This window comes from Dryobates pubescens, chromosome 11 (assembly GCF_014839835.1).
Source record: "Dryobates pubescens isolate bDryPub1 chromosome 11, bDryPub1.pri, whole genome shotgun sequence".
NCBI lineage: Eukaryota > Metazoa > Chordata > Aves > Piciformes > Picidae > Dryobates > Dryobates pubescens.
The window spans coordinates 1,573,345-1,600,473 of record NC_071622.1 but is presented as its reverse complement, the minus strand read 5'-3'; the positions used below and the strand labels follow the sequence as shown (position 1 = coordinate 1,600,473).

The 27,129-nt window shown below is 57.7% G+C and overlaps 2 protein-coding genes across 4 annotated transcripts; one reads left to right on the top strand and one right to left on the bottom strand.

Moving 5' to 3' along the window:
- Positions 1–956: 956 nt before the first annotated feature.
- Positions 957–8,215, top strand: RGS4 (regulator of G protein signaling 4). Of its 3 annotated transcripts, none has more exons than XM_054165533.1 (5): positions 957–1,077; positions 3,933–4,037; positions 5,532–5,593; positions 6,424–6,590; positions 7,524–7,815. In XM_054165533.1, exons 2-5 carry the CDS (start codon positions 3,943–3,945, stop codon positions 7,773–7,775), a joined length of 576 nt encoding a protein of 191 aa, XP_054021508.1. In that variant the 5' UTR covers positions 957–1,077; positions 3,933–3,942; the 3' UTR covers positions 7,776–7,815. The 3 variants fall into 3 exon arrangements, with proteins under 3 accessions (XP_054021508.1, XP_009907408.1, XP_054021509.1); XM_009909106.2 differs by lacking the exon at positions 957–1,077 and adding an exon at positions 1,217–1,393; XM_054165534.1 differs by lacking the exons at positions 957–1,077; positions 6,424–6,590 and adding an exon at positions 1,300–1,393 and having other exon boundaries at positions 7,524–8,215.
- Positions 8,216–15,595: 7,380 nt separating this feature from the next.
- On the bottom strand, positions 15,596–26,800 carry RGS5 (regulator of G protein signaling 5). The gene is made up of 5 exons (XM_054165371.1): positions 26,692–26,800; positions 20,067–20,177; positions 17,129–17,190; positions 16,844–17,010; positions 15,596–16,204 (listed from the first exon to the last, which is right to left on the bottom strand). The coding sequence occupies exons 1-5, from the start codon at positions 26,733–26,735 to the stop codon at positions 16,043–16,045; spliced, it is 546 nt and encodes a 181-aa protein (XP_054021346.1). The 5' UTR covers positions 26,736–26,800; the 3' UTR covers positions 15,596–16,042.
- Between the last annotated feature and the right edge of the window lie 329 nt (positions 26,801–27,129).

Below are 27,129 nucleotides of genomic sequence, written 5' to 3'. Positions count from 1 at the left end.
CCTAGGGGCTCAGAGAGTCTGGAGAGCTAAAGTCTGTCTTATGATTAGGGGCAAATGGAGAAGTAAGGCACTGCAGTGGTAGAGGATGAGCAGAGGGCTGGAGCACCTCTCCTGTGAGGACAGACTGAGGGAGCTGGGGCTGTGCAGGCTGGAGAAGAGAAGGCTCCCAGGAGACCTCATTGTGGCCTTCCAGGATCTGAAGGGGGCTCCAAGAAAGCTGGGGAGGGACTTTTGAGGGTGTCAGGGAGGGATAGGACTGGGGGGGGATGGAGCAAAACTAGAAATGGGGAGATTGAGATTGGATGTGAGGAAGAAGTTGTTCCCCAGGAGGGTGGTGAGAGCCTGGCACAGGCTGCCCAGGAAGGTGGTGGAAGCCTCCTACCTGGAGGTGTTTGCAGCCAGGCTGGAGGTGGCTGTGAGCAACCTGCTGTGGTGTGAGGTGTCCCTGGCCATGGCAGGGGGGTTGGGACTGGCTGAGCCTTGATATCCCTTCCAACCCTGACAGTTCTATGATTATACATATATATACACACAGACATACCTAAGGCAGCTGTGCTGTCCAGCTCCTGTCTTCCTTTTCCTACACAAGCACCTGAGCTGTTCCCAGCTGTGTGCATGCCAGGACACCACATTTTCTGTTGCAGTAGCTATATACCCCTCAGTTATCCCGGCTTTCTTTGTTTTTCCAGCCTCAGTGAACACACACACACATCCCCGTGCCTCTGGAATTCAACAGGACAGTTTCATCTGCCTGGGTACTTCCCTGGTAAATTTGCATTCTTCATTCTTTAGCACTCCTGTTTGTTTGGACTGTGGGAAAGTTTTGTGTTCAAAACTCTTGTCCCTTTTTCTCCCCAGCTTGCCTTAAGGAGTAGTGGAAATGAACAGAGGGAGCAGCAAAGCTCAGAACGGATACTCTGCCCCTTCTTGCTATCCGTGCCCCTCTGAAAACCTCCTCCAGCTTTTATCTGCACTGTTCCACCTCTTTTTTTGCAGCAGCAGAGGAAAGCCCCTGAAGCTTTTCCCGTCCTCTTAGAAGAATCCACCTCTGCAGCCAGGCACCGAGCTTCATTTCTGGTAAGGCTTTTCAGTCCCACTCTCCTTTGCCTTGGTTTATACGTCACCCCCTTTCTCTGGGGTGGGCAAAAAGGGGCCGGGTGCTGCCGCTGTGCTGACTCCTGACTGGGTCACCCAGTGCTGCTGGGCTGGCTGGGCTCGGCTATAAAAGCAGAGCCAAGGCAGCGCAGCCGGCTCAGAGACCACAGCCAATTCTGCAGTCCGCCCGCAGCCTCTGCCGCCTCCTGCCTTCTTGTTTGTCCTGGAATACAAGACCCGACCTCGGGAGCAAAATGTGCAAGGGACTCGCTGCGCTGCCAGCCACTTGCCTAAAAAGGTACAGTTTATTTCGGAGCGGCTGCCCCTGGGCTGCTTTGTCCGGAGGCAGGCTGCGCGCTGCGCTGCGCCGCGCTGCGCTGCGCTGCGCGGCTGGAGCGCCGGCGGCAGATTCAGCGCCGATTTCCTTTTCGAGATTAGACACAAATGATTGCTTCCAGGCTTTTTTTATCTGCCAGGCAGAAGCAGAGTGTCGTGGAGGTTTTGTAGGGAGCCTTGGCAGCTCCAAGCCCATCCTTCCCATCGGCCAAACAAGCAGCTCCTGGCATTGCTCTGGTTTGGTATTCCTGTCATCTGCTTTTGCCGCAAGCTTTGCTCTCTCCTTTTCTCCTCTGCATCCTTCCTCTGCTGAATTCCCCTTTTTGCTGGGTTTTGGGTTGTTGGCCGTTTTCTCGAGGAGGGGGAAGCAAGGCAGATGAAATGTCAACAAAATTGAGGGTCGTTCCCCAAAATGCATGACAAACGTCGGGAACTCAACCTGGCAGGACCCGGAGACCCGGCTGGCAGCCGGCAGGGCAGGGGAGGGATGCAGGGCAGGGGAGGGATGCAGGGCAGCCCAGGGCGCCGCGGGTCTGGATGCGGCACCAGCCAGTGGGGCATCAGCCTGCGTCCCCCGGGTGTGTGCTGACGGTGACGGGGCCAGGTCAGGCTGTATGCAGCCTCGGTGCAGAGCGCTGGGGGGACGGCGTGGGGCACGGAACGGCGTCATACCCTTGTGTGGTGCTGATCAAGAGCGACTGAGCTGTACCCCTTCGCCGTGGGTGCAGGATCTGGCTGCACCCCAATGTGCGTGGTACTGGCCAGGCACCCCTGAGCTGGCAGGGCACAGTCTGTGCACTCCCAAGTCGCACAGCCCAGTGTGAGGAGGTCTCCATGCCTCTAAGAGACCTCCTGAAGGGGATGTTGGTCCCTTTCAGGTGCTATGGGGCCCGGAGATGCCCAGCAGGGTGGCCCAGGTCCCCAGAATGGCTTCCAAACTCCCTGCTCCTGCAGTCCGTGCACGGTTGCATGGGCCCCTGCTGGTGCAGACCTGCTTTCTGGCCACTTGTGCCTTCGGGAGAGCTCCTGAGGCAGCTTCCCGGCGGCTGTGCAATGGGAGAGGCTAAAGAGAATACAAACTGAGGCTCAGCCTGCTCCTGCCCAGGAGAAGAAAGCTGCCTGCTTGTGGTGGATTTGAAGACAAGTGCTGAGAAAGTAATGAAAAAAGATATCCCCCCCCTCACCTCCCAGTTTGCAGGTGTGGGGGGAAAGGCACATTAAAGAAATGCAAAGGGGGAGGGGGAAAGTAAACATCTCTTAACCACCTTTGTCCAGGATCCCCAAGAAAACCCCTCTCTCCCAGAGAGCTGCAGGGCTCACTGCAAGCAGCAGTGTCTTGTTTTCTCCTGCTGCCTTCCTGCAGACCTGGGCAGCCTCCTTCGGGGGCAGGCAGCCTGAGCCTGGCAGCACAGAGCACCCCACGTCTGCCCAGGCAGGGCCTGGGGGTTGGCCCTGCTCACACACTCCCTGCTCTAAAGAAAACTGCCTTCCTTTGCTCTCGTTGCAGTGCTGGAGTTGTTAAGGAAACATTTATGATCATAAGCAAGCAGCGAGATAAGATAAGGCCAGGAGCGTGACAAAGTGCCATGGCTGTACCAAAGAGCAGTGCTGGGAGGCTGAGCAACTGCTGGGGGCTGAGCCCTGCGGCACAACCTCTTGCTCTTTTCAAGGCTTTGATCTGAGGAGCAGGAGAAGAATTTCCTGCCGATGCTATTGATGTGCCCCGTGGCAGGCCAGGGCTTGCACCCCTGAGACAGCAGCATTGATTTAGCTACCCTCTCGTTCTTAAACTGGAAGGAAATCCAGAGAGCTGCCGAGGCCAATACCAGCTGCATGCCTGGGTGCTGGTCTCAGGCAAGGATTGTCCTGCACACACTGGAAAGCAGAACAAAATTAAGCACACAAACTCGGAGGAGCTTGCAGCCAGCGTGTGCTGAGGCTCATGACTTAATCTCACTTCATGGTCCTGCTCCAAGCCCTTTGCTTCCTTGCCCTCCCTCTGGGTCACTGGCAGCTGCTTGAGGAGGTGGCCTGGCATGGCCCTGCTGTTCCTGTACCTGGGTGGTGAGGTGGGGAGATGGCAAAGGCTGCAGGAAAGTATCAGTAAGGGTGTAAGAACCAAACATTGGTAGCAGGGCACATAGCTGAAGGCAAAGTGACACACTTCCAGCAGGGCAATGCCTTCCCTCACAGCGTTTTACCTGTAAGTAAACAGCAGGAAAGCAGCAGCCTCTCCCCCTCTACCAGTCCTGCCTCTGGGCTGACGACCTTACCAGCAACAAAACGGCGCCGTTGAGTGTGAAAAACGATTGCTTTGATTCTGCTGTGTTTGTCTGGCGACAGAAATGTGCCTCCTGTGGGGGAAAGTCAGCGCTGGAGTCACCAGCCCTGACCTGCCTTTGTGCCGCTGAGTAGCGCTGAAGGAGCTTATTGTGGCCGAGGAGGCTGCAGGGGGAGTTGTAATCATTGTCTTCATCTCCTGCTTGAATTGTTTCCTGCAGTGCTAAAGACATGAAGCATCGTCTGGGCTTCCTGCTGCAGAAGTCAGACTCCTGTGACTACAGCTCCTCCCAGGGCAAAAAGGAGAAAACATCTTCAAGCCAGAGGTAAGAGCAGGAGTTGGGGCCGGGCTTGCTGCAACTGGAGCACTGTGTCCAGCTCTGGATGTGCCAGGAAGGATCTGGAGGTGCTGGAAGGTGTCCAGAGAAGGGCCACGAGGAGGAGCAGAGGGCTGGAGCTGCTCTGCTGTGAGGACAGACTGAGGGAGTTGGGGTTGTGCAGGCTGGAGAGGAGAAGGCTCCCAGGAGACCTCATTGTGGCCTTCCAGGATCTGCAGGGGGCTGCAAGAAAGCTGGGGAGGGACTTCTGAGGGTGTCAGGGAGGGATAGGACTGGGGGGGATGGAGCAAAACTAGAAATGGGGAGAGGGAGATTGGATGTGAGGAAGAAGTTGTTGCCCAGGAGGGTGGTGAGAGCCTGGCACAGGCTGCCCAGGGAGGTGGTGGCAGCCTCCTGCCTGGAGGTGTTTGCAGCCAGGCTGGAGGTGGCTGTGAGCAACCTGCTGTGGTGTGAGGTGTCCCTGCCCATGGCAGGGGGGTTGGGACTGGCTGAGCCTTGAGGTCACTTCCAACCCTGACAGTTCTATGATTCTATGTCCTGAGAAGTCCAGAGAAGGCAAAGCTGTGATTCAGAGCCTCCAGCTAAAGCCAAGCCCCACAATGCTGGCTGCCCAAGTGGCTCCTGGTCACCGCAGGACTGGGGCTACTCCACCACCCTTCTGGGTCCCAAGGGCTCCCTGCTGTTTGTTCTTTGTGGGAGAGGAAAGAGACCCTGGGAGAGGAAACATCACAATTCTGTGATTTTATGTTCTGGTATGGTAGGGAGAATGAATGCAGGAGGCATTCCCATGTTCCCTGTGTGTTTCTAGCTCCTGTGTTCCTCTCTCATCTGTATAGCTACTGTTTCCCTGACAGGTTAAAGAAACCAGCTCTTTGAAAGTCACTGATGTGACCTGTAAGAGTGATACAGAATCATAGAATTGTCAGGGCTGGAAGGGACCTCAAGGCTCAGCCAGCTCCAACCCCCTGCCATGGCCAGGGACACCTCACACCACAGCAGGTTGCTCACAGCCACCTCCAGCCTGGCTGCAAACACCTCCAGGCAGGAGGCTGCCACCACCTCCCTGGGCAGCCTGTGCCAGTCTCTCACCACCCTCCTGGGGCACAACTTCTTCCTCACATCCAATCTGAATCTACCCATTCCTAGTTTTTCTTCCATTCCCCCTGGAGCCTCTGTCCATGCCCCAGTGAAAGATGCAGCCAGTCACAGAATAAACACCAAGTCACCAACAGTTTTTGCAGGCAAATTCCTTTCCAGCCTCTGGCTGGTGGTGGGGGCTCAAGCTGGAAATTCTGTAGCTTAGATCTGGGGTCTCCAAGGCCCTCTCCAAAGCAAGCAGAGTTTACCTTCTTGGTCTCTTGTGTCTGCTCCTAGAACAGTCAGGGGAAACAATTTTCTCGTGGTGCTGAGCAAAAATCCAAACTTGTCCTTTCTTTGCTCCCTTTAAATCTTTCCCATGTCTCTCTCCTTGTCTCCATTCAGGGTTAGCCAAGAGGAAGTCAGAAAATGGGCAGAGTCTTTGGAAAACCTGATCCACCATGAGAGTAAGTAAAGAGAGCCTTCTGCTGCCTGTGGGGCTTGTGTGCTGTGAGCAGCCCCCGGGGAGGCCGTGGGATGCTCTCTGCTAGCAACACACAGTAGCTCCTTTGGCCAAGCAGGCCTGTGGGAGGGGTTTTGAAAGGACCTTCTGGACAGATTAAAAGGATAATCCCAGGGTATCACCAATGGGACTCTGACCTACTGCTGAGCTGTCCCTTTTGTGAAGGCAACTGGTTCAGCCCCTGGGCAGGGGAAGGTGAGACTGCAGCACGCAGTGGGTTAAACAGGGACCAGAACAGCAGAGAAGCTGTTTGCAGAACCTGGGAGATTTTGTCTTCCCATCAGCTTCAGGCTGCAGTGATGTCTTTTGTGTTGCTCCCATGGCCTGAGACTCTGTGGCATGTATTGATTGTCTTCTTGGGGCCTCTTGGGAGCATGTGAGCTGCTTGTGTTCTCCTGGCTGAGACACTGCAGCTCACAGTGGAGGAGCAGGCAGCTGAAGACCCACGTGTGACATCCCCATGGGGCCTGCCTGAGCTCCAGCCTCCCTAACCTGTGGGGACAGGCAGCTGTCCCTGCTGCTAGCCTCAGGGTACCTGCTGGTTCAGCTCTGGGGAGCAGAACCAGCAGACCAGGCTGGATGAGGCTCTGGCCAGCCTGATCTAGTGTGGGGTGTCCCTGCCCGTGGCAGGGGGGTTGGAACTAGATGATCCTTGTGGTCCCTTCCAACCCTGACTGATACTGTGATACTATGAACCCATTCTTTGCTAAGTCAGTAGGGCTGACAGGAGCCAGCACTCTTGCCTGATGTGGATTTCCTCTCATCGACCTGTAGGAGGACTGGCTGCCTTCCGAGCTTTCCTCAAATCTGAGTACAGTGAGGAAAACATCGAGTTCTGGGTCAGCTGTGAGGACTACAAGAAAACCAAGTCACCAGCCAAGCTCAGCCCCAAGGCCAGGAAGATCTATGATGAGTTCATTTCAGTGCAGGCAACGAAAGAGGTAAGTTCCCAGAGCGTTCCTTGGGCAAAAGCTTCTTCCTAACCTCGGAAGGGGAGGATGTGTTGGTGGTGTCACAGCAGTGGAGGGGTGCTGCTCCTCAACAAGGAAATGCTGTCATCTTTGCTGCACTTGTACTGAACTTGGATACAGAGAAAGGAACTGCTCAGGGACTCTCTTGGAGAAGCCCCCAGAGGGCTATGATTCCCAGCTGCTCCTGTGCAGTTGTTTGAGCTTCCTGGCTGGCTGCATGGCAGAGAGAGCTGTGACCATCTGCCCTGGCACTCCCTCTGGCAGCAGAGAATCATGGAATTGTTAGGGTTGGAAGGGACCAAAAGGATCATCTAGACCCATTTCTAGTTTTGCTCCATCCCCCCCAGTCCTGTCCCTCCCTGACACCCTCAGAAGCCCCTCCCCAGCTTCCTTGGAGCCCTCTGCAGATCCTGGAAGGCCACAATGAGGTCTCCTGGGAGCCTTCTCCTCTCCAGCCTGCACAACCCCAACTCCCTCAGTCTGTCTTCATAGCAGAGCAGCTCCAGCCCTCTGCTCCTCCTTCCAGCACCTCCAGACCCTTCCTGTAATACAGGCTCCAGAACTGGCCCCAGAGCTCCAGCTGTGGTCTCAGCAGAGTGGAGCAGAGGGGCAGAATCCCCTCCCTGGCACTGCTGGCCACACTTCTCTTGCTGCAGCCCAGGCTCTGCTTGGCTCTCTGGGCTGCAAGTGCTCACTGCTGAGCTTCTCCTCCATCCAGAGATGCTTTGGCATCCAGCTGCCCAGATCCTGCCAAGGCCACGGGGTGTCAGGCAGCCAATTCAGACGAGTGGCCACCGAGGGCAGCTGAAGCAGGCTCGCGGGAGAGACGCTTTCGGTATCCCCTTAGCCGTGCCAGCAGCTTCGGGGCCAGACCCTGCTTAGCTGTGCCTCTGCCCCCCGCAGGTGAACCTGGATTCCTGCACGCGGGAGAAGACGAGCCACAACGTGCTGGAGCCCACCCTGTCCTGCTTCGACGAGGCCCAGAGGAAGATCTTCACCCTGATGGAGAAGGATTCCTACCGCCGCTTCCTCAAGTCCCCTTACTACCTGGACTTGGTCAGCCCGCCCGGGGCCGGCTGCGCGCCGCAGAGCTGCAAGAGGAGCCACGCTCACACCTTAGACTGCAACTCCAACATCGTCTCGCAGTGCGCCTGAGCCTGCAGCGAGGCAGGAGCAGGCTGGGCTCCCGCCAGAAAGCCACCCCCCGCGGGGCAGCGCAAGCGCTCCTTGGCATGAAGCAGCAGAGCTGTCTGCAGTAGATGTCTAATGTCCCAGTTGTGTTCCATGTCATGCCACAGCCAGCATTCGTAACCCAAGCCAGGCTCAGTTTGTGTAGCAAACCCTCCTCCGACTCCCAGCAGCGCAGGAGCCCTGGGGTCTGTCTGACAGGAAGGCTGGGTGCGGTCACTGCGTGCCTGCTGTGTTTCTGGCGAGCCCTGCCAGCCCAGGAGGGGCTGCTAGGGAGCACGAGCTCAGACCCAGCGCTGCCCAACGAGGCACCAGAGTGGCAGCCTTGCAGCGTGACACCCGACGAGGAGCAGGGGAAAGAGGGAGCCAAGGGAAGCGTTGGGGACTGCCATCTCCCCTTTGTAACTGGCAAAAGCTTTGGTGGGGAAGGACTTGCTCTGGTCCTTAGCTGCTCACAGAGCTCCCAAGCGTCTCAGCCTGCAGTAGCCTTTGCTCACAACTCAGGCTGTGCTGCACCACAGGAATCAGACAGGAAGAGTTCCTACTCCTTCTTGAAGGGGGAGTAAAACTTGCCAAGCAAAGAGCCTCCCTCGGTCACCACAGCCACAAAGGCAGGGAAGATGTCCCCTCTGGCCACTGCTGCCTCCACAGCATCAGATTTATGCTGGCCAAGGATCTTACCTAGAGCTCTGAGCAACCTGCTGCAGTGTGAGGTGTCCCTGCCCATGGCAGGGGGGCTGGAACTGGCTGATCCTTGAGGTCCCTTCCAACCCTGAGAGTTCTGTGGTTCTGTAGGGAGGAGCTTTATGATTTCCTATAGGAGTAACTGTGTCCTTCATGCTCCCAGGTTAGACACTGTGGCTGAGTGGACCAGAAGCATGTTCCTGCCCTCCCAGACTGGCAGGTGCATATCACCAGCTCTGGGAGTGCCATCTGAATTCAGGTTTGCCTGCTCTGGCTTGTGTGGAGCACTTTGTGAGGGCACAGGACAGCAGCAGCTGGGGAGGGAAGGCCTTTGCCTGCGAGTGCTTGAAGATGTCTTCTTTCACTCCTGGTGTAATTGGAGTTTGCAGCTCAGCAGCAGCACAGCTCAGCTGTTCCCTGAAGGTGGCAGGAGGAACGTGTCACTCTGCTGCTCCTGGGCTCTGCCAGGGGGCAGCTTACTTCTTAATCAGTCCCTGCAGCTAGAGGTGGCCTTCGCTGGGGGCTCTGGGACTGGCACTGTCCTGCAGCTGGAGGCACAGGGCATAGGTGCAGGGCTTTGCTGTCTTGCTCTGCAGCACTGGGTATGGCCAGGCGGCCGTGGGTGCCGCTCTCCCCAGCCCTTGCTCTCTCCTTGGTTGGATACCGCTGCCCTGACATCCGCCCTCGCTCTGCATCCCAGCCCAGCCAGCAGCTCCCACACCGGGGTTCTGACACGGCAGGAGGAGGCTGTGGTTCTGCAGTAGGCACAGCCAGGCCCACAGAGCAACATCTCTTTTGACATTTGCTTTCTTTGGTATTTAGCCAGCTGTACTGACACACACCACCCTGCATGCCCAGCTAAGAGCCACGTGGAGAGGCTTGCTAAAGCTCTGACCATAGCCAAGCATGTGGCTATGCTTTTCTTTTCCCCCCTCCCCACCCTGCTCCTGGGAACTCCTGATAACTGATGGCAAAAGCAACTGTGCTGAGATTTAACTGATGGTGATGAATGCATTCTGAATAAAAACATTTACATTAGTCCCCTCTGAACTGCCATTGTGTGCTGAGCCAAAGAGTAGGCAATGGGGATGCAAATCACTGACCAAGGTTACTCTAAAGGGCAAAAAAGAGGTAATTTAGCAAAGGGTTTCACTCAGGTGTTTGGAATTCTGGAAGGACACGGTTGACCATGAGCCAGGAGTGTGCTGTGCTGGACAAGGCGGCCAGTGCCATCCTGGGGTGGGTGAGTAGGTCAAGAGAGGTTCTCCTCCCTCTCTACTCTGCCCTGCTGAGGCCACACCTGGAATATTGTGTCCAGTTCTGGGCCCCTCAGGGCCCAGAAGGACCTCAGGGAACTGCTTGAGAGAGTCCACAAAAATGCTGAAGGCAGTGGAACATCTTCCTTATGAGGAGAGCCTGAGGGAGCTGAGGGCTCTTTAGTTTGGAGAGGAGGAGCCTGGGGGTGACCTCATTGCTGTTGCTAAAGCTGTGGCAGTGCCCAGGGGCTGGAGCCAGGCTCTGCTGGGGGATGCCCAATGCCAGCACCAGGGGCAGTGGTGGAAACTGAGGCAGAGGAAGTGCCATGGAAACAGGAGGAGAATTATTTCCCTGTGAGGATGCCAGAGCCCTGGAGCAGGCTGCCCAGGGGGGTTGTGGAGTCTCCCTCTGTGGAGGTACTCAAGACCTACCTGGATGTGTTCCTGTGTGGTCTGCTCTAGGTGACCCCGCTCTGGCAGGGGGCTTGGACTGGATGAGCTTTTGAGGTCCCTTCCAGCCCCTGATGTTCTGTGATTCAGTGAAAACAGCCTCTATATCCTTCAGCTACCCTCAGCACCGTGAGCCTGGGAGACACTGGGCATTTGGAGGGCTGTGTTAGGACTGACAGTGAGCTCAGCACAGGGATTGCTCATCCTTGCTGGGGTGAGCATGGGACCCCCTTCACAGCCTTGGAAGAGGGAAAGTCAGGGAACACCTCCTCACCCACCCAGCACCCCAAAGGGGAACAGGCTTCAGCTCAGAGCTCAACCTGTCCCCAGGACCAAACCCTGGAGTGCAGAGCTGCTGCCCAAAGGCAGCATGGGTGGGGAGGAGCTGGGCTGGCTCCTGCTCAGCCTCTCTGTCTGCAGGCACCACAGCTACTGCTGGAGTCTGAGCCAGCTCTAGGCAGCGGGGCAGGGTGCCCCTGCCCTGCTGGTGCTGGGGAGTTCCCTCTGGAGCAGCCTCCTGGGATGATATTTTTGTTCTGTTTTCAGTTTCCTGAGAAACCAGCACGTCTGGCTGGGGCCAGAGAGGCTGTGGCCAGCAGGAGCAGGGAGAGGATTGTCCCATGGCACTCACCTCTGGGGAGGCCACACCTGGAGTGTGGTGTCCAGGCTTGGGCAGCTCAATCCCAGAGAGATGTGGAGGTGCTGGAGCCAGGGCAGAGCAGGGCAAGGAAGCTGGGAAGGGCCTGGAGATAAATCTGATGAGGAGAGACTGAAGGAGCTGGGGATGGTTAGTGTGGAAAAGAGGAGGCTGAGGGAGACCTCATTGCTGTCTACAGCTCCCTGCAAGGACCTTGTGGAGAGGCTGCTGCTGGTCTCTGCTCACAGGGAATCAGTGACAGAACAGAGGGAATGGCCTCAAGCTGCCTCTGGGGAGGTTCAGACTGGACAGGAGGAAGAATTTTGTGATGGCAAGAGTGGTCAGGGACTGGAATGTGCTGCCCAGGGAGGTGGTGGAGTGCCCAAGCCTGGAGGTGTTGGAAGGTGGTTTGGCTGTGGTGCTTGGGGCTGTGGGTTAGGGGTGAGCCTTGCAGAGCAGGGCTCTGGGTTGGACTTGGTGATGCTGAGGCTCTGTTCCAACCTGAATGTTGCTGTGATTCTGTGTGATCTCTTGTTGCAGAAGCTCTCAGAGGCTCTCAGAGGTCTTGCCAGGGCTTTTGGGTAAGTTTTGGGAGCATCCTGTGTGGAAGGTAAGGACAATGCTGCACCTTCAGTGCCAAGAGGCCAAATGAACACTCTGTGGAGAGAGTAGCAGAAATACTTTTATGTGTGATTACTGAGTGAGTGGTACAAGAGTATGAGTTAACACAACCAGTTCCTCAGCACACAGCAGTGCCCCATGCCTTCCCCTCGTGAGGATCTCCACTGGAAATCACACAGAGAACAATGTCAGACTGAACTCCTGCTGCTCACAGCTGTGAGGAGCCAATACTCTCCTCCTGACTCTGCTCCAGCCCTTGGCCACAAAGCCCACCTGGATGCACTCCTGTGCAGCCTGCCCTGGGTGATGCTGCTCTGGCAGGGGCTTGGACTGGGTGAGCTCTGGAGGTCCCTTCCAAGCTCTAATGGACTGTGGCACTGTGATACTCAGCACCCTCCAGGGTGCTGCCTTGCAGGTTTCAGCAGTCCCCAGGGCACTGGGCAGTGCTGGCAGAGCCCTGCCTCAACGTGTCAGGGGAGGGCTGGGTGCTTCTTACCATGGCCAGGGAGGTGCAAGGCTCCAGGTGACTGAAGTAAGCAGAAAACATGCAGCAAACCATCCCCTGGTGTTAAAGGCAGGGATGCAGCTGCAGGGAGCCCTCCTCTGCCTGTTCCCATGCTGAGGAGTGGGCACCAGGGAGGCAAGGAGGCAGTGCCTGGTGTCTGGGGACCCTGGCTGCAGCGTGGGGTTGCCTTGCCCCACGGCAGGGGCTTGGGGGTCCCTTGGAGAGCACGAGACCTGCCTCCTGCACCAGCTCAGGTGCCAGGATGCGCCAGGGCTGCGGGCACCCAGCTGCCACTGGCACAGGGTGGTTTCAGAGGGTGTTTTGGGAGGTGCACCTTTGTGTTCACGCAGGTAGATGGCCAAGGTTTCCCTCAATGGGATCCAGGACTGCACTCAACACCCTCCCCTCCCCCCTCCCCGTGAGGGATCCTCAACAACATCCAGAAACTCTGCTTTTTGGCTCTCTCACTCACTGCTTCTCTCTCTGCACCCAGATGCCTGCGATGGGAGTAGGTATATGTGAGTGTGTGTGCACTTGTACGTGTCTACAGGGATATGGATGGAGCTGTGCCATGTGGATAGTGCCCATAGGTGTGACAGATCTCATGAGAGTAAGGGTGCTAAAATACACAAGATGAAGTATTTCTTACCAGGAGTACAATGGCTGGCATCTGCCTGACAGTGACTGCCTCTGGGCTGTGGAAAGCTCAGCCGGGAGGTGGGGACAGGCACTGCCTCCCTTCTGGGGAGAGCCTGCCTGAGCCATTAGCCAAAGGACCCTTCTACACAAACACAACTTCCCAAGAGCTCCAAACCGCTTCGGGGGCCACACTTGATGACCACCCAATATCTCCCTGGCACCTGCTCAGTCACCTCCTAAAGCAGGCTTCCAGTCTTTCAGCAGAAATCAAGCTGGGGAAGGATTTTCAACAGAGCTGGTTCACCTCTCCTGACTCCAGCCTCTGCCTTTCTCTTTGGCACAACACTTACCCAGCCACCTTCCCCCTGCCCCACACTTGGCTGTGGCAGCTAATGGCAGCTCAGGTTTTGCTAGCATGCAGCAAGCCAACCTCCAGCAGCATCCCAACCTCCAGCAGCATCCCAACCTCCAGCAGCATCCCAGCACTGGCACTTTGGAACCGTGAGGGTATGTGGAAACAGCTGCCAGAGGATGAAGTAAAGCTGAAATCTCTGGGTCTCTCTGCAGGGAAGCCTGTTTGGGTCTGCATTTCCATGAGCCACACTGCAAACAGGGAGCTTGAACATGCTGAACCCCCTTGTCTTGACACCAGCTCACAGAGCATTAGGAGGGTGCAGGGAGCACCCTGCAGCAAAAGAGGTGGCCCAGCCCCCACTCCTGTGCTCAGCCCTGCCTCCCCCTTGTTGCCCACCAGCTCTGGTCGGTGGGCACTGCTGGGGGGATCCTACGTCCCTTTGATGGGACCCTGCTGCAGCTCGTGGGCTCCCTTGGGCTCTTTGGGGCTGCCCCCCTGCACTCACCCGAGGGGAAATGCCCCAGGAGCCTCAGCCCCTGCTCCTCCAGCACTGACTTTCCCAGGCCATTAGCTCCAGAGCTTAACAGAAAGGAAAACATGTCAGGTTTGTGACAGCCTCCATCCTTCCCCTGCCTCCCAGCCCTGCCTGCAGCACGGAGCCCACTTCCTGCAGCCGGGGAGGTGTTTTCCTTGGTCGCCATGGGGACAAGATGTAAATATTTGGGGCTGGTGGGGTTTTGATCAGATTTTGAAAGTCTTAAAGAGGCTGGCAAGCCCCTTGTTTATGTTACTGCATTTAGGATGGAGTCTCATGACTTTTGCAGCCCAGGCTGAGCAGCCTGATAGGGGGTGGCTGGTCTGGGATGCCAGCGTGGTTGTTTTGCCTGCCTCTGGAGAGCTGCTGGCTGAAGCAGCTCGTTGCAAGTCAGAGCCCTGCAGATGCTGCAGCAGGAAGCCAGCACAGGGATGAAACATCCACGCCCCATGGTGGAGGGGAGTCCTCACATCCATCTTGAGGAGGGACTTTTGAGGGTGTCAGGGTGGGATAGGACTGGGGGGGATGGAGCAAAACTAGAAATGGGGAGACTGAGATGGGATGTTAGGAAGAAGTTGTTGCCCAGGAGGGTGGAAAGAGACTGGCACAGGTTGCCCAGGGAGGTGGTGGCAGCCTCCTGCCTGGAGGTGTTTGCAGCCAGGCTGGAGGTGGCTGTGAGCAACCTGCTGCGGTGTGAGGTGTCCCTGGCCATGGCAGGGGGTTGGGACTGGCTGAGCCTTGAGGTCCCTTCCAACCCTGACAGTTCTATGATTCTATGATCTTGAGGCTGAAATGAGGCACCAGGTGCTTTCCATGTACACATGCCCTTGCCCCAACCTCAGATGGGATTTTTCCTGCAGGTGAGCAGCAGGCTGGCTCCCAATGGTTTACAAAGAGATGGTCTTTAAGAGACAGCCTCCTGGAAACACCTGGCCTGGGCAGATGGGAGGAGACAGGAGAGAGAGGAAACACAAACTCAGAGGAGTTTGCCATCTGTTCAAGGAGCCAGGGGTTTATTTCTCCTGTTTCCCATGGCAGGATTTTGTTTGAGTTTGTTTTTTGAGGTTTGGGGGTTGGGTTTGTTTGGGTTGGGTTTGGTTTGTTTGGGTTTGGTTTGTTCTGGATTGTTTTGGTTTGGTTTAGTTTGTTTGGGTTTGGTTTGTTCTGGGTTGTTTTGGTTTGGTTTGTTCTGTTTCGTTTTGTTTCAGGTTGGATCTGAACAGTTGCAACTGCAGCTTTGTTTCCACCAACATGATTCTCCTCCTTCCTCTGATCGATGCCCCTTGACTGGGTTTGTGCAGAAGTATCGCTCTGGCCTGACTACTGCAGAGGGAAGCAGCTGGAGCAAGGAAGTGCAGCAGCAGCAGCAGCAGCAGCTGAAGCTGCAATCGAAGCACACCACCAGCCAGCGGCGCTGCTGAGGGCTGCGCAGAGGCGCTGGGGGCGCGGGCAGGGGCTGCGGGCAGGGGCGGCAGGCAGGGAACAGGGTAGGGCGTGCAAGCGGCTGGAGCGAGAGGGAGGTCTGGGTTGCTAAACAGCCCTGGTGTGTTGAACAAACAGATCTCCTTTTATCCTCTTTACTGTCTTCAGCGTGGAGCAAGCAGACCGGCTCACAGCTGGCTCTAAGTGGTGTCACTGGGAAGCAGCGCTGCAGGCTCGCTCTGCCCGCCCCTGGTGCCAGCCAGGTGCGCCCAGCCCTCCCTGCCGTGCCGCTCTCCCTTCCACACAGCTAGCCCCACTGGGCAGCCATCCCTCTGCCTGCTGAGCATCTGCTTCCTGAAGACAAAATGATGCCAACTGCATGGAGGACGTGCCCCAGCCTGCACCCGGGGACTGGAGGAGTGCTGGACTTGGCTGGGGAGGGGAGCACCCAGAGGGGACCTTCTGAGAAGGCTCAGCAAGACCCTGGGAAGCTGGGAGGAGGGAGCAAGCCTGAGCCAAACCAGACATATGAGCAAAACTGGGAGAAAAATTATCATGAAGAAGTTGTTCCCCAGGAGGGTGGTGAGAGCCTGGCACAGGTTGCCCAGGGAGGTGGTGGAAGCCTCCTGCCTGGAGGTGTTTGCAGCCAGGCTGGAGGTGGCTGTGAGCAACCTGCTGCCATGGCAGGGGGGTTGGGACTGGCTGAGCCTTGAGGTCCCTCCCAACCCTGACAATTCTATGATTCTGTGTCCTGAGAGGTCCAGAGAAGGCAAAGCTGTGACTCAGAGCCTCCAGCTAAAGCCAAGCCCCACAATGCTGGCTGCCCAAGTGGCTCCTGGTCACCGCAGGGCTGGGGCTACTCCACCACCCTTCTGGGTCCCAAACCCAGGGTCACCAGGGCTCCCTGCTGTTTGTTCTTTGTGGGAGAGGAAAGAGACCCTGGGAGAGGAAACATCAGGACACCTGACAGTCCAAAGCACAGGGGGAGGTGTTTAGCAAAGCCCCCGGGTGGTTTTTCTCTCTGGGGTGGTAGGGGGGAAGCAAAGCAGCTGCAGGAGCAGGGGCAGGTGTGGAGGCAGAAGCAGTGGGGAGGGCCCGCGGGGAGCGCCTGGCACAGCCCTGCCGCACTGCTACTTGACCAGCTCCTGGTAGAGCTCTGACCGCACGAATCTGGGCAGGGAGTCTTTCTCCATCAGGGCAAAGATCCTCTTCTGGGCCATGTCAAAGCTGCTGGGTGATGGCTCCACCAGGTTCTTCATGGTCACACCTTTGGTGAAGTGGTCGATATTCACCTGTGGTGGAACGTACCAGGGTTGGGGACCCTGCCCTGCTGAGGGGTGGGTACTAGGATCTCCCCTTGCCTGCTCTGCCCCACCAACACCCACACAAGGGTCCTGAGGCAGTTACTGGTGGCAAATCTGTGAGGGGTGGGTACTAGGATCTCCCCTTGCCTGCTCTGCCCCACCAACACCCACACAAGGGTCCTGGGGCAGTTACTGGTGGCAAATCTGTGAGGGGTGGGTACTAGGATCTCCCCTTGCCTGCTCTGCCCCACCAACACCCACACAAGGGTCCTGGGGCAGTTGCTGGTGGCAAATCTGTGAGGATGAGGTCCATCCTGCAGCACAGCTGAAGCGGGGAGGAGGACTGCTGTAAACTCTCAGCCCTTATGGTTAATCTAAGCCAGCTGTGGGGAGGAGGTACCTGTGGCAGGAGGCAGCCCATCAGAGGCTGAGCATGCAAACACCGGGGCTGTGAGAGGTGGGAGTGCAACACATTGGGAGGAGGCTGCCCCTTGCCGAGGGTGAAGCCCTCTGAGCCCCTCAGCCATGGTGCAAGGTGTCCTGCTACCAGTGGCACTCTCCTCTGGAGGCCACCACAGCAGCAGCCTCATCTCTCCCAGGACCATCTCCTGCCCCGTGGCAACTGACCTCTTTGGGTGCCTCCGTCTGGATGAACTCCTCATAGATCTTCTTGGCCTTCTCTGCCATCTTCAAGGGTGACTTAGTCTTCTTGTAGTCCTCGCAGGCCGCCCAGAACTCGACGTTCTCCTCGCTGAACTCGGAGCGCAGGAAGCTGTGGAAGCTGGCAAGCCCATCTGGTGATGGGCCGAGCCCACCCTGAGCACTGCTGCTCCCGGGGAGCCTGAGCCCTCCCTGAGCACCAGGAGGGGATGTGGGCTGGGGGAACAGGAGCAGCAGGGCATGTGAACTCACAGGGGTTTTGCAGGAGCTTCTCCAGGGAGTCTCGCCACTGCAGAGCCTCCTCCGGTGACGGCCTGCAGGGAGTGAAGAAAGCCCAGGGGGTCCATGTCTGTCCCCCAGCCCTGCTCTGGGCTCCAGGCTTTTAAATCAGTCACTTACAAACGGGGAGGAGTGGAATAAGCTGTGGAGGCTGCCTCTGGCCGAGCAATGGGGCTGTGGCTGCATGGCAGCACAAGTACCTTCCTGCTGGGGAGAGCCGAGGGCCAGGGAGGGTGAGGCTGGGGCTGGGTGGGCGAATTCCCTCGAGTTTGGGCAGAGGTGTCCCTGGAGGTGTTCAAGGGGAGATTGGACATGGCACTTGGTGCCATGGTCTAGTTGTGAGGTCTGTTGGGAAAGGTTGGACTTGATGATCCTTGGGGTCTCTTCCAACCTTGGTTCTACTGTGATGCTGTGAAAGGCAGGGAGCCCCCTCTGCAGCCACAGATGCCCCAGCGCCTGTGCACGGCAGGGCAGAACGCGGCTCCGCGGGCAGCTGGGAAGCATCCCTGCGTTTTCCTGCTGGAGCAGGGAGAGATGGTCTCAGCTTGAGGGGGCGGGGAGAGGGGGCCGGATCACTGCAGCCCTGCGCTGCGGGGCTGGGGTCAGCGTCCCTCCACTCCCACAGCCTCCCCGCCCCATTCCCACGCCCTGCGGGGGCAGGACACTGCCCTCGTCTCCTTCCCTCCCCGGTGGAAACCTTCAGGGCTCTTCCTGAGCCTGCTTTTTCCTACTCTTTTGGTTTGGGTTTGTTGTTTTGTTGTTTTTTTTCCAACTGCAACACTTGTGATGTGGTTGAAGAGCTCTGGGGGGGCGTTCTTTGTGGGTTTGTGGTTGGGGAGGGGGGTGGTTTCAGTCCCCAGGAGTAGGATAGAGCTGCTCTGGAGCACGAGGCTGATCCCTGGAGTGGAGGGGAAGGGAAGCTCCTCATGCCACCAAGCACAGGGGTGGCCACAGATGATCACAGCTCTCCATGGGCACCACTGCTCTCAAGCTCCTTTTGCTGGCACAGGGACCACGTGTTGGGGCCAAAACCCTCTGGGTGTGGAGATAACCCCAGGGCTGGAGAGGGAGCAGTGGGCAGGACAAGCTGCCAGTCCTGGGGGGCTTGGTGCTTCAACGGTGGGTGCAGGGAAAGGGCAGGTACTCCTACCCAGCTGCCCTGCCCAGTGGCTCTAGCAGGGAGAGGAGACTGGCAGAACACAAGACCTGCTCAGGTCGGTGGGTGTCCAGCCTTCTCTTGTCATCAGATCACCGGCACCCAGCAGTGAAGACCTCGCTCTGATCGCTCACATCCGGCCCTTGAATCGCATCTGCCTTTGCTATCAGGGATGAAAAGCTTTCCCTGCCCCCACGCTCCTGCCAGGTGCCTCCCCGCCGAGGGGAACGCCTCTGCAGCAGACCAACACAATCCAAGGTTTCCTGGAAACTACAAAATTCACTTTTCCCCTGCCTGAGCGTCCCGGGGATGATATTAGCTGCGAAGGGCTGCCGGAGGGATGAGCGATGCCAAGGCTGCGCCGCGGCGCAAGTGCGGAGGAAAACAACTCCCCCAGCCAGCGGGGAGTGAAAATGTTCTCTGGCTCTGTGCAGAGACAGCTAATGGGGACAAATGTGTCTCCTTCACAGAGACATCCTGGGCATGGCAGTGACTGAGCACAGAAATGTGCTGCTCACCAGGGCTCTGCCTGCCCTGCCCAGGCAGCTCTCGTGGGGGCAAGCGTCCGGCACGCTGCAGCCTTCAAAGTGACCACAGCGCTTGTCAGGGTCAGTGTTGGGGGTTCAGGTTTGCTCTGGATTTTTAGTAGTCCCTTGGCAGAGGGTTACCAGGTTGGAGTGGCATTGCCTGGGTTGAAGGGGAGAGTGGGGAGAGGGAGCAGTGCAAACCAAACAGCTGTGGTTTAAAAGGGGAAGTAGAAAGCTGGCCCTGGGAAAAGTAGGAGTTTGTGCCTCCTGGTTTTCATCATGGCATGGCCACTCAAGCCCCCCCAGATGAGCCCTCACTCCCAGTGCCATCAGCTGGGCTGGTTAGGGCAGTCAGCCTCTCCTCCCTTCAGCAATGAGGCAGTCTGGGTGCTGTCAGACATGGGTGCTCCAGCACCGTGTGTGTCTGGGTGCCACTCAAAGGCAGGTAGGAGCTCCCCGAGGCAGTGGCAGGTGTCCCCTGGGCAGCCACATGCAGCCAGGGACAGCAGGGCTGTGGGGTGGCAAACAAGCCAAGGCAGCAGCTCAGGCACCTGGCTCAGCTGCCTGATCCCGGGCTGGAGGTGCCCCAGGTGAGGCCATCAGCCTACGTCTGGGAAGCCATCCTGCTTTTGGAGCCAAGCTGATCGTTCTTGTCAAGCCTTGTTTTGCCTCCTCTGAACTCTTAATCCTGCAGCACAGTCCCTCAGCCTCTAGAGCTTCACCTCTGCTTTGCTTTGTCCTTAAACCAGCTGGGTGCTGGGGAGCAGAGGCTCAGATGAAGGCACTGAAATGAGCAGGTGCCATCAGCACGAAGCTGCCCAGAGCCGGGCATCACCCCATGGCACCGTGCACCCAGCATGGGGAAACGCTGCCACCCCAGAGCCTCTGCAAGGCTGGCACCTCTGGGCTGAGGCAGGTGACTCAGAGAAGCCCAAGTGCCATGTGCCTCTGGCAGAACCTTTATCAAATAAGCTGAAATCTCATCAAGAGCAAATTGAGTTTCTGTGAGGACTCTGGTTTCCAGAAAGCTGCGTTGCCTGACACATCTCACGCTGCCCTGACGTAACTCTGAGCTGACAGCGCAGCAGCAGCGTGTCACCTGCCCTGCCAGCCTCCTGTGCCCACCCACAGCAGGGGCTTCAGCTCCTCTGCATCCCAAAAGGGCTTGCAGCCACCCCTCAGGCCAGGCACTGGCACCAGCACCGCCTGCCCCAGCACAGATACTCACTTCTGGGCCTTGGGTGGCTTCTCTGGCTTCTCTGGGTAGGGGATGATGAAGTCAATGCTGGAGTCAGGCTTCTGGAGCAGTGTGCCCAGTTTGGTCTTGATCTCCTTGGCCCTGCAGAAGGGGGTGAGCAGACACAGGTCAGCTGGAGAGAGTTGGGGTTGTGCAGGCTGGAGAGGAGAAGGCTCTGAAGAGATCTCATTGTGGCCTTCCAGGATCTGCAGGGGGCTCCAAGAAATCTGGGGAGGGACTTTTGAGGGTGTCAGGGAGGGATAGGACTGGGGGGGATGGAGCAAAACTAGAAGTGGGGAGATTGAGATTGGATGTGAGGAAGAAGTTGTTGCCCATGAGGGTGGTGAGAGCCTGGCACAGGCTGCCCAGGGAGGTGGTGGAAGCCTCCTGCCTGGAGGTGTTTGCAGCCAGGCTGGAGGTGGCTGTGAGCAACCTGCTGCAGTGTGAGGTGTCCCTGGCCATGGCAGGGGGTTGGAGCTGGCTGAGCCTTGAGGTCCCTTCCAACCCTGACAATTCTATGACTCTATGGTCCCTGCCCTGTGCCCACACAAACCTCAGCCTGGCCACTGAAGAGGTACAAAGCTCTGTGATTAATTACAGAGGACCTAAATGGCCCTGATGCTGCACGGGGCCGGCTGAGCGTTTCAGGCTGGGCTCTTAGAGTGAGCAGTGCCTCTTGATCTTGATCTCTCTGCTTTGTGCCCATCTGTGGCTGGGATAATTGTATCAGTGGAGCTGGCAGGCTGCTCCCAGGATGAATTAGGGGATGTGTGTGCAGCACTCAGTTTCTATAGTGATGAGCCCCGAGGACAGGCTGGTGAGGAGATGAAAGAGCTGGTGAGGAGAGGAGGCAGGGCAGGGGGCTGGGCTGGGCCACACGGCGCTGCCAGCCCCACGTGGAGCCCTCATCCATACTGCACCCACCAGCCCCACACTGCCAGCAGCACTCAGGGCAGGGTGCCCTTATAGATCACAGGGTCACAGGACACTAGAGGCTGGAAGGGAGCTCCAGAGCTCACCCAGTCCAACCCCCTGCCAGAGCAGCATCACCCAGGGCAGGCTGCACAGGAATGCAGCCAGGTGGGGTTGGAAAGGCTCCAGAGCAGGAGACTCCACAGCCCCCCTGGGCAGCCTGCTCCAGGGCTCTGGCACCCTCACACCAAAGAAGTTTCTCCTCATGTTGAGCTGAAACCTTCTCTGTTCAAGCTTGAACCCTTTGTTCCTTGTCTTACTGCTGTGCACCACCCAAGAGAGCTTGGCCCCCTCCCCTGGCCCCCCAGCCCTCAGCTATTGATAGACATTGATCAGATCCCTCTCAGCCTTCTCCTCTCCAGACTAAACAGCCCCAGGGCTCTCAGTCTCTCTTCACAGGGGAGATGCTCAAGTCCCCCAAGCATCTTCCTGGCTCTCCTGACTCTCTCCAGCAGGTCTCTGTCTCTCTTGACCTGGGGAGCCCAGAACTGGATGCAATATTCCAGCTGTGGTCTCAGCAGGGCAGAGCAGAGGGGGAGAGATGTCTCTGTAAGCCTCAAGTCTGCAGTGGGAAGGGTTCTGCAAACTGGTACCTCCTGGGTGCTCCTTCCCCTGGGCAGAAGGGGAAGAAGGGTTTCAGGAGCTGAAGTACCCTGACTGCCAAAGGCTGGGTGCCAGACACCACTGATGTGCTCCACTCCTCCATCTGGAGGACACAGAGACATGAGGGCTCCCGGGGCTCGACAGCAGCTTCAGCTGTCTCCCAGAACGTTCCTTTTCTGGCCCAATACAATCTGCAACACTGCCCTGAGCATCTAGTCAAGGCTCCCCTCTGCTGCAGCCCACTGGTGGTGTGGAGGGCAAGCCAGGCTTCTGCAGGGAACACTCAGGTGTGCTGCATGAGCCTGAACAAATGCCAGGATGAAAGCAGCTCTCCCCTAAGCCCTGGCTTTGCAGGGAAGGCCTTTTGCCCAGCTTTGGTACCTTCCAGGCCATCTTGCTGGCCACAGGAGGTGGATGAGAGCAAGGGGCCAACACCTTGTCCACGTGGGCAGCTGGGCTCGGTGCCTTCAGCACAGGATGGCTGTCACAGCTGGGCTGTAGCTCCCCAGCTTCAGGGCTCACAGTGCTTTGCTTCTCCCCTCTGCTGTTTGTTTTCATAAGGCCTCTGTGGATGATCACTGCTGTTTCATTTCCATTCCTTTAATATTCCCCCTGCCCCCCCGCCTGTAAAACTGCCTCTGTGTTTTGATTTTCCACCCTCCAGCCTTTGTGGGTGACTTTTGAGGCCTGGTGCAACCCCTGCTCCCCCCCATGCCCCCCCAGCCACCCTTGCAGAGGAGCAGCCCGGAGCGAGCGGCTGGTGGTGGCCGTGGACTGCCTGTCCGAGGGGTACAGCCCTGGGCAGAGCAGGGCAGAGCACATCCAGAGCCCCAGCTGTTTGCATGGGAAATGTCAGTGGCTACAGGGACAGCTTCCCTTGCCTCTGCTTCTGAGAAAACTTGAGTCTTGCCTGGAAAGATCAGGACCTCAGGAGGAGGGTGAGGAGGTCTCCACACTCCCACACCGAGGTATCTCTGGGACAGGGATGCTGCCAGGCACCCTCTGTCCTGCTTCCTCTAATGAATGAATAAAATGTGCTTAAATGCTCTCAGCTGGAGCTGACTCCTGATGTCCAGCGTGGGGCTGGCTCTCCTGTGAGCCTCAGGTGCCCCCTTGGCACCCTCTGGCTGGCATTGCCATGCTGGGACCCCCCTGGCACAGCCCTTACCCAGAAGGATGGCACAGCTGCAGCACGGAGGAGCAAGTGAAGGGGGGAGGAGCTGCAGTCCCATTAGCACCAAAGCAATGTGTGGGTGCAGAGGGTGCCCCTGGAGAGCTGATGGGGCAGGGCAGCTCTTCCCCAGCTGATCTTTCCCAGATGTCTGTGCTTGTGGCCACGGCTCCCTTCTGGGCCCCTCACTACAGGAAGGACATTGAGGGGCTGGAGCATGTCCAGAGAAGGGCAACAAGGCTCCTGAAGGGCCTGGAACACATGGCCTATGAGGAGCATCTGAGGGAGCTGGGGGTGTTCAGGCTGGAGAAGAGGAGGCTGAGGGAGACCTCAGTGCTCTCTACAGCTCCCTGAAGGGAGGTTGGAGTGAGGAGGGGGCAGCCTCTGCTCCTTGGTGACAGCAACAAGACCAGAGGAAATGGTTCCAAGCTGCACCAGGGGAGGCTCAAGCTGGGTCTCAGGGAATATTTCTTCACTAAAAGGGTTCTCAGACCCTGGGATGGTCTGCCCAGGGCAGTGCTGGAGTCACCATGCCTGGGGCTGTTCAAGCAGGTGTTCAAGTGTGGACCTGGCACTTAGGAACATGGTTTGGTGTTGGCCCTTCAGTGCTGCATCAAGGGTTGAACTGGATGAGCTTTGAGGCCTCTTCCAAGCAGATGCATTCTGTGGGGAAGGGGCCACGTGGGCTCAGGGAGCAGCCCTCCAAGAGGGGCTGAGCAGAAATGGCAGGGGCCACTTGGCTCTCCTCCCTGTCACTGCCCCATGCCCAGGAGGGCACAGCTGGGGACAGTGCTGGGTCCATCCTGCTGCTGGTACCAAGTGCTGTGCACCAGGGATGGTCCCCTGCAGGTGGCTGGACCATCATGGGGGGTTGCCTGGCAGGAGCAGCAGTGGAAAGCAAGGGCAAAGGGGCTTGCCCACCTCTGAAGCAAGGATGATTGGTGTTAAGGGTCCTGAGCAGGCAGGGGGAAACCTGGGCTCTGAGAGCCAAATCTCCCACACGACAGACAAAGGAGGTGGGGAAACAGGCCCAGGACTCTGCTGCTGTCTGAGCAGGACCTGGGGAACCCCCTGCCTGGTGTGGACAGCACAGGCACAAGATTGTGTGCAGCTGCCGGTGGCTTCCCACAGCGGCAAGCACTCTCCTGCAGCACGCTCGGGCGTGCTTCAAACCCTTGCCCTCCCATCCCCACCCTCTGACAACCACACATGGCCAACACCTGACAGGTTCAAAGGGCTCTGATGGGCCTCAATGGCCCTGAGCAGCCCCAGCTGAGCCCCAGCCCTGCCCACGGCCAGGGGCTCTACTTAAGCTCAGCCCCGTGGCTCCTTCCCTTCGGGCTGTGCCGTGGGTGGGTTTCTCCCCAGCCTGGGGCCCTGGGTTGGTGTTGGACTCCTGTTGCAGCCCTACAGGGTGAATCCATCCCACGGCACCGTCGATGGACCATCAGTGCCTGCCCACCCTGCTGAAGCCCTGCAGGTCCTGGTGTGGGGACAGCAGCAAGAACCTCCCCTCCTCCTGGGCAAGTCCTCAGCTCTCAGACCCTCGGGAAACACAGGGAGACAGTGAAGATGAGGAAGCTCTTGGAAGGAAGAGAGAGAGGAGAGCCAGAGGGCTGAGTGCTTGGAAGCTGGTGGGAGGGAAGGGCTATTTAAAGACATCATCCTGGCGTCCTGCAGCAGATGTATTGCAAGTTTTCAAGCGAGGCTTCAGCAAAGGCCAAGCAGCAGGCTAAAAAGAGGCAGTTCTAAACAAGAAGGCATCCTTCAAAGCTGCCCCAGCTATGGCCCAGTGAGAAAAAGCAAGAGGGCCATAAACTGTGGAAGGTTAAAGTGTGAGAACAGACAGGAGCAAGCCAAGAAAAAGTCTGAGAAGCAGCTTCCAAGAATCATTAAAAGAAAATATGGGCTCTGACAAACACATGGAGAACAAGAAGGCTTCTGGGGAGGGCCAGGAGAAACTCCAGCTTGAAAAACAAAACCAGAAAGAAAGACATGAAGTTTAAAGAAGATAAAGCTAGAGCTGAAAGCTGAAGCTGCTGCTGTGCCTAAGGGCAGGGAGGTGCCACAGGGGCTGCCCCTTGAGGGGAAAAAGGGCTCCAGAGGGGATTTGAGGAGCTATAAAGCTGCAAGTGTGATGCTGTACCAGCATGTCAGAAGCAGCTGTACCAGACTGCCATGGTGGACACATGGACAAATATGGTCTCCTGGAGAGCAGTCAAGGCAGTTCTGGCAGTATGAAGGCATTCCTGCAAATCTAGCAGCCCTCTCTGCAGAGGGCATGGGGCACCTGCCTCTGGGGTAGGCAGGGGGCACTAACCCCTTTGGTCTGCAGGGGAGAAGGTCATCTCCTGGATGACAGTGTGGCATTCAGCACACAGTGTGTCTCCCTGGGTGGGAGCATGGGCTGGGGCTCTGCTGTTCAGCACCTTATGTGCATAGACAGAAGGGATGAGCAACAGGGGCTGCACTCCCCAGGTACAGCACCTGGGGACCAGTCCTGAGAGACTGCAGGAGGGTCCTGAGAGGCTGGCAACGAAGCAGCTGCTGAAATTCCCCAGACAGCAGCACAAAATGATGCACAGGGGACAAACCCAGTCCTGACTCCCAACTATGAAGTGGTAGGCTGCAAGCAGATTGGAAGGTGTAACAGAGGCCAGCAAAAGCATCAGCACAGCAGCAGCAAAAACCACCTCAAACCAACCAAAACTCTAATGTACTGGTAGAAAGCAGGAGAGTGACAACAAAGCTGCCACCAGAGCAGAAGTGTGTCTGGAAGAGTGCTGCTTGCCATGCAGGAGACCAGGCAAGGTATGCATGAGGCTGGCCAAAAGGCACTGTTCAAGGAAGGAGATGGTCACAGCCCATGGTCCTGTCCCTGCCTGTGATGAGGATTTGCTTTTAGGCAAGCAGCATCAGCTTAAGCTGCTGGAGCAGGACTTCTCCTGAGCTCCCTCCAGGGCAATGAATGCCACTCTCATCTCAGGGGTACTTGCAGCGGTGAGGAAATCCTTGCTGGGCAATTCACTTGTAAATTCGACCAGGTGTCTTCCTCCTCTGGTGAAGGATTGAGCATCCTGATGCTGTATGGAGATCCCAGCCTCATCCTGTGGCCTCCCTTGCAACTCTGCTTCTCATGCCCTCCAAAGCCCCTCCAGCTCTGCGTGTTTCCATCAGCATGCAGATGGCTGAGGGCTGGAGCCTGCCTGGGTTCCCAAGGGTTGTGAGCAGCCTAGGAAGCACCACCAGCACCCTGGGCAGGTTTCAAGGCAGATGAAGATGAGGATGGGTGTCACAAGCATTGGAGAGCAGGCACTGCACAGAGCCAAGCCTCACAAGAGGGGCTGGGGTGCAGCTAATCCATGCCCGAGGGAGATGCAAGCAGTCGAAGAGGATTCTGAGCTGCTTTGGAGCCCGGGCTGGTTCTGCACCAGAAAGGCAGCCCCTCTCCTGCCTGTTCTCTCCCCTCTGTGCTCTGCAAACAGCAAGGTCTGAGGACAACAGGCTTCTGCTCTGGGCCCACACAGGTGAGCAGCTGAGGCTGAGGAGTGGGTTTGAGGCAGCCCAGCAGAGAAGTTCCTGAACTGGAGCGGGGAGTTTGGGACAGGATCAGCACTTGTCCCACGGAGGGTCCCAGCCACATGCAGCATCCCCACCAGCAAGCCTCCTTTCCCTCCCAGTTCAGAGCTGGGCCATCCCAGTCCCCAGCAGAGATGTCCCTCATGGGGCTGGGCTGCAAGGGGACCCTCTGCCCCTCGCCTCCCTCGCGGGGCTGGGCTGCAAGGGGACCCTCTGCCCCTCGCCTCCCCCAGCAGAGCCCCGCAGGGAGGCAGCCGCCGCCCGCCGCTGCCGCTCGCTGTCCGTTCTCACCTCTCCAGGCACGTGTGGGGCAGCGCCGCTAATCCTTTGCACATCTTGGCAGGCTGTGGTTTCCCTCGGCCGTCAGAAGGGTGCGAGAGACGGCTGAGGCAGGCGGCAGCAGTCGCTCTGCAGCCCGGCTCCCCCCTTCGCTGCTATATAGCGTCGGGAGCTGGACCCCCGCCAGCCCTGCAGCCAATGCCGGCCGCCCCGACGCGGCTGGCCCCGGCCCCGCCAGCTTCTGGGTTTTGTTTTCTGCTCTCTAAGCTCACACAAGCGGAAAAAATGCGGTTTGTGGGGTTTGTTCTGGGGTGAGATCAGGTAAGCAGCTTGGAAGGGCCAAGCTGGTGTTTGGGGGGCTTCAGAAACCCCAAAGGGCTTCTTCTTGATGACATCTTAGAATGATAGAATTGTCAGGGCTGGAAGGGACCTCAAGGCTCAGCCAGCTCC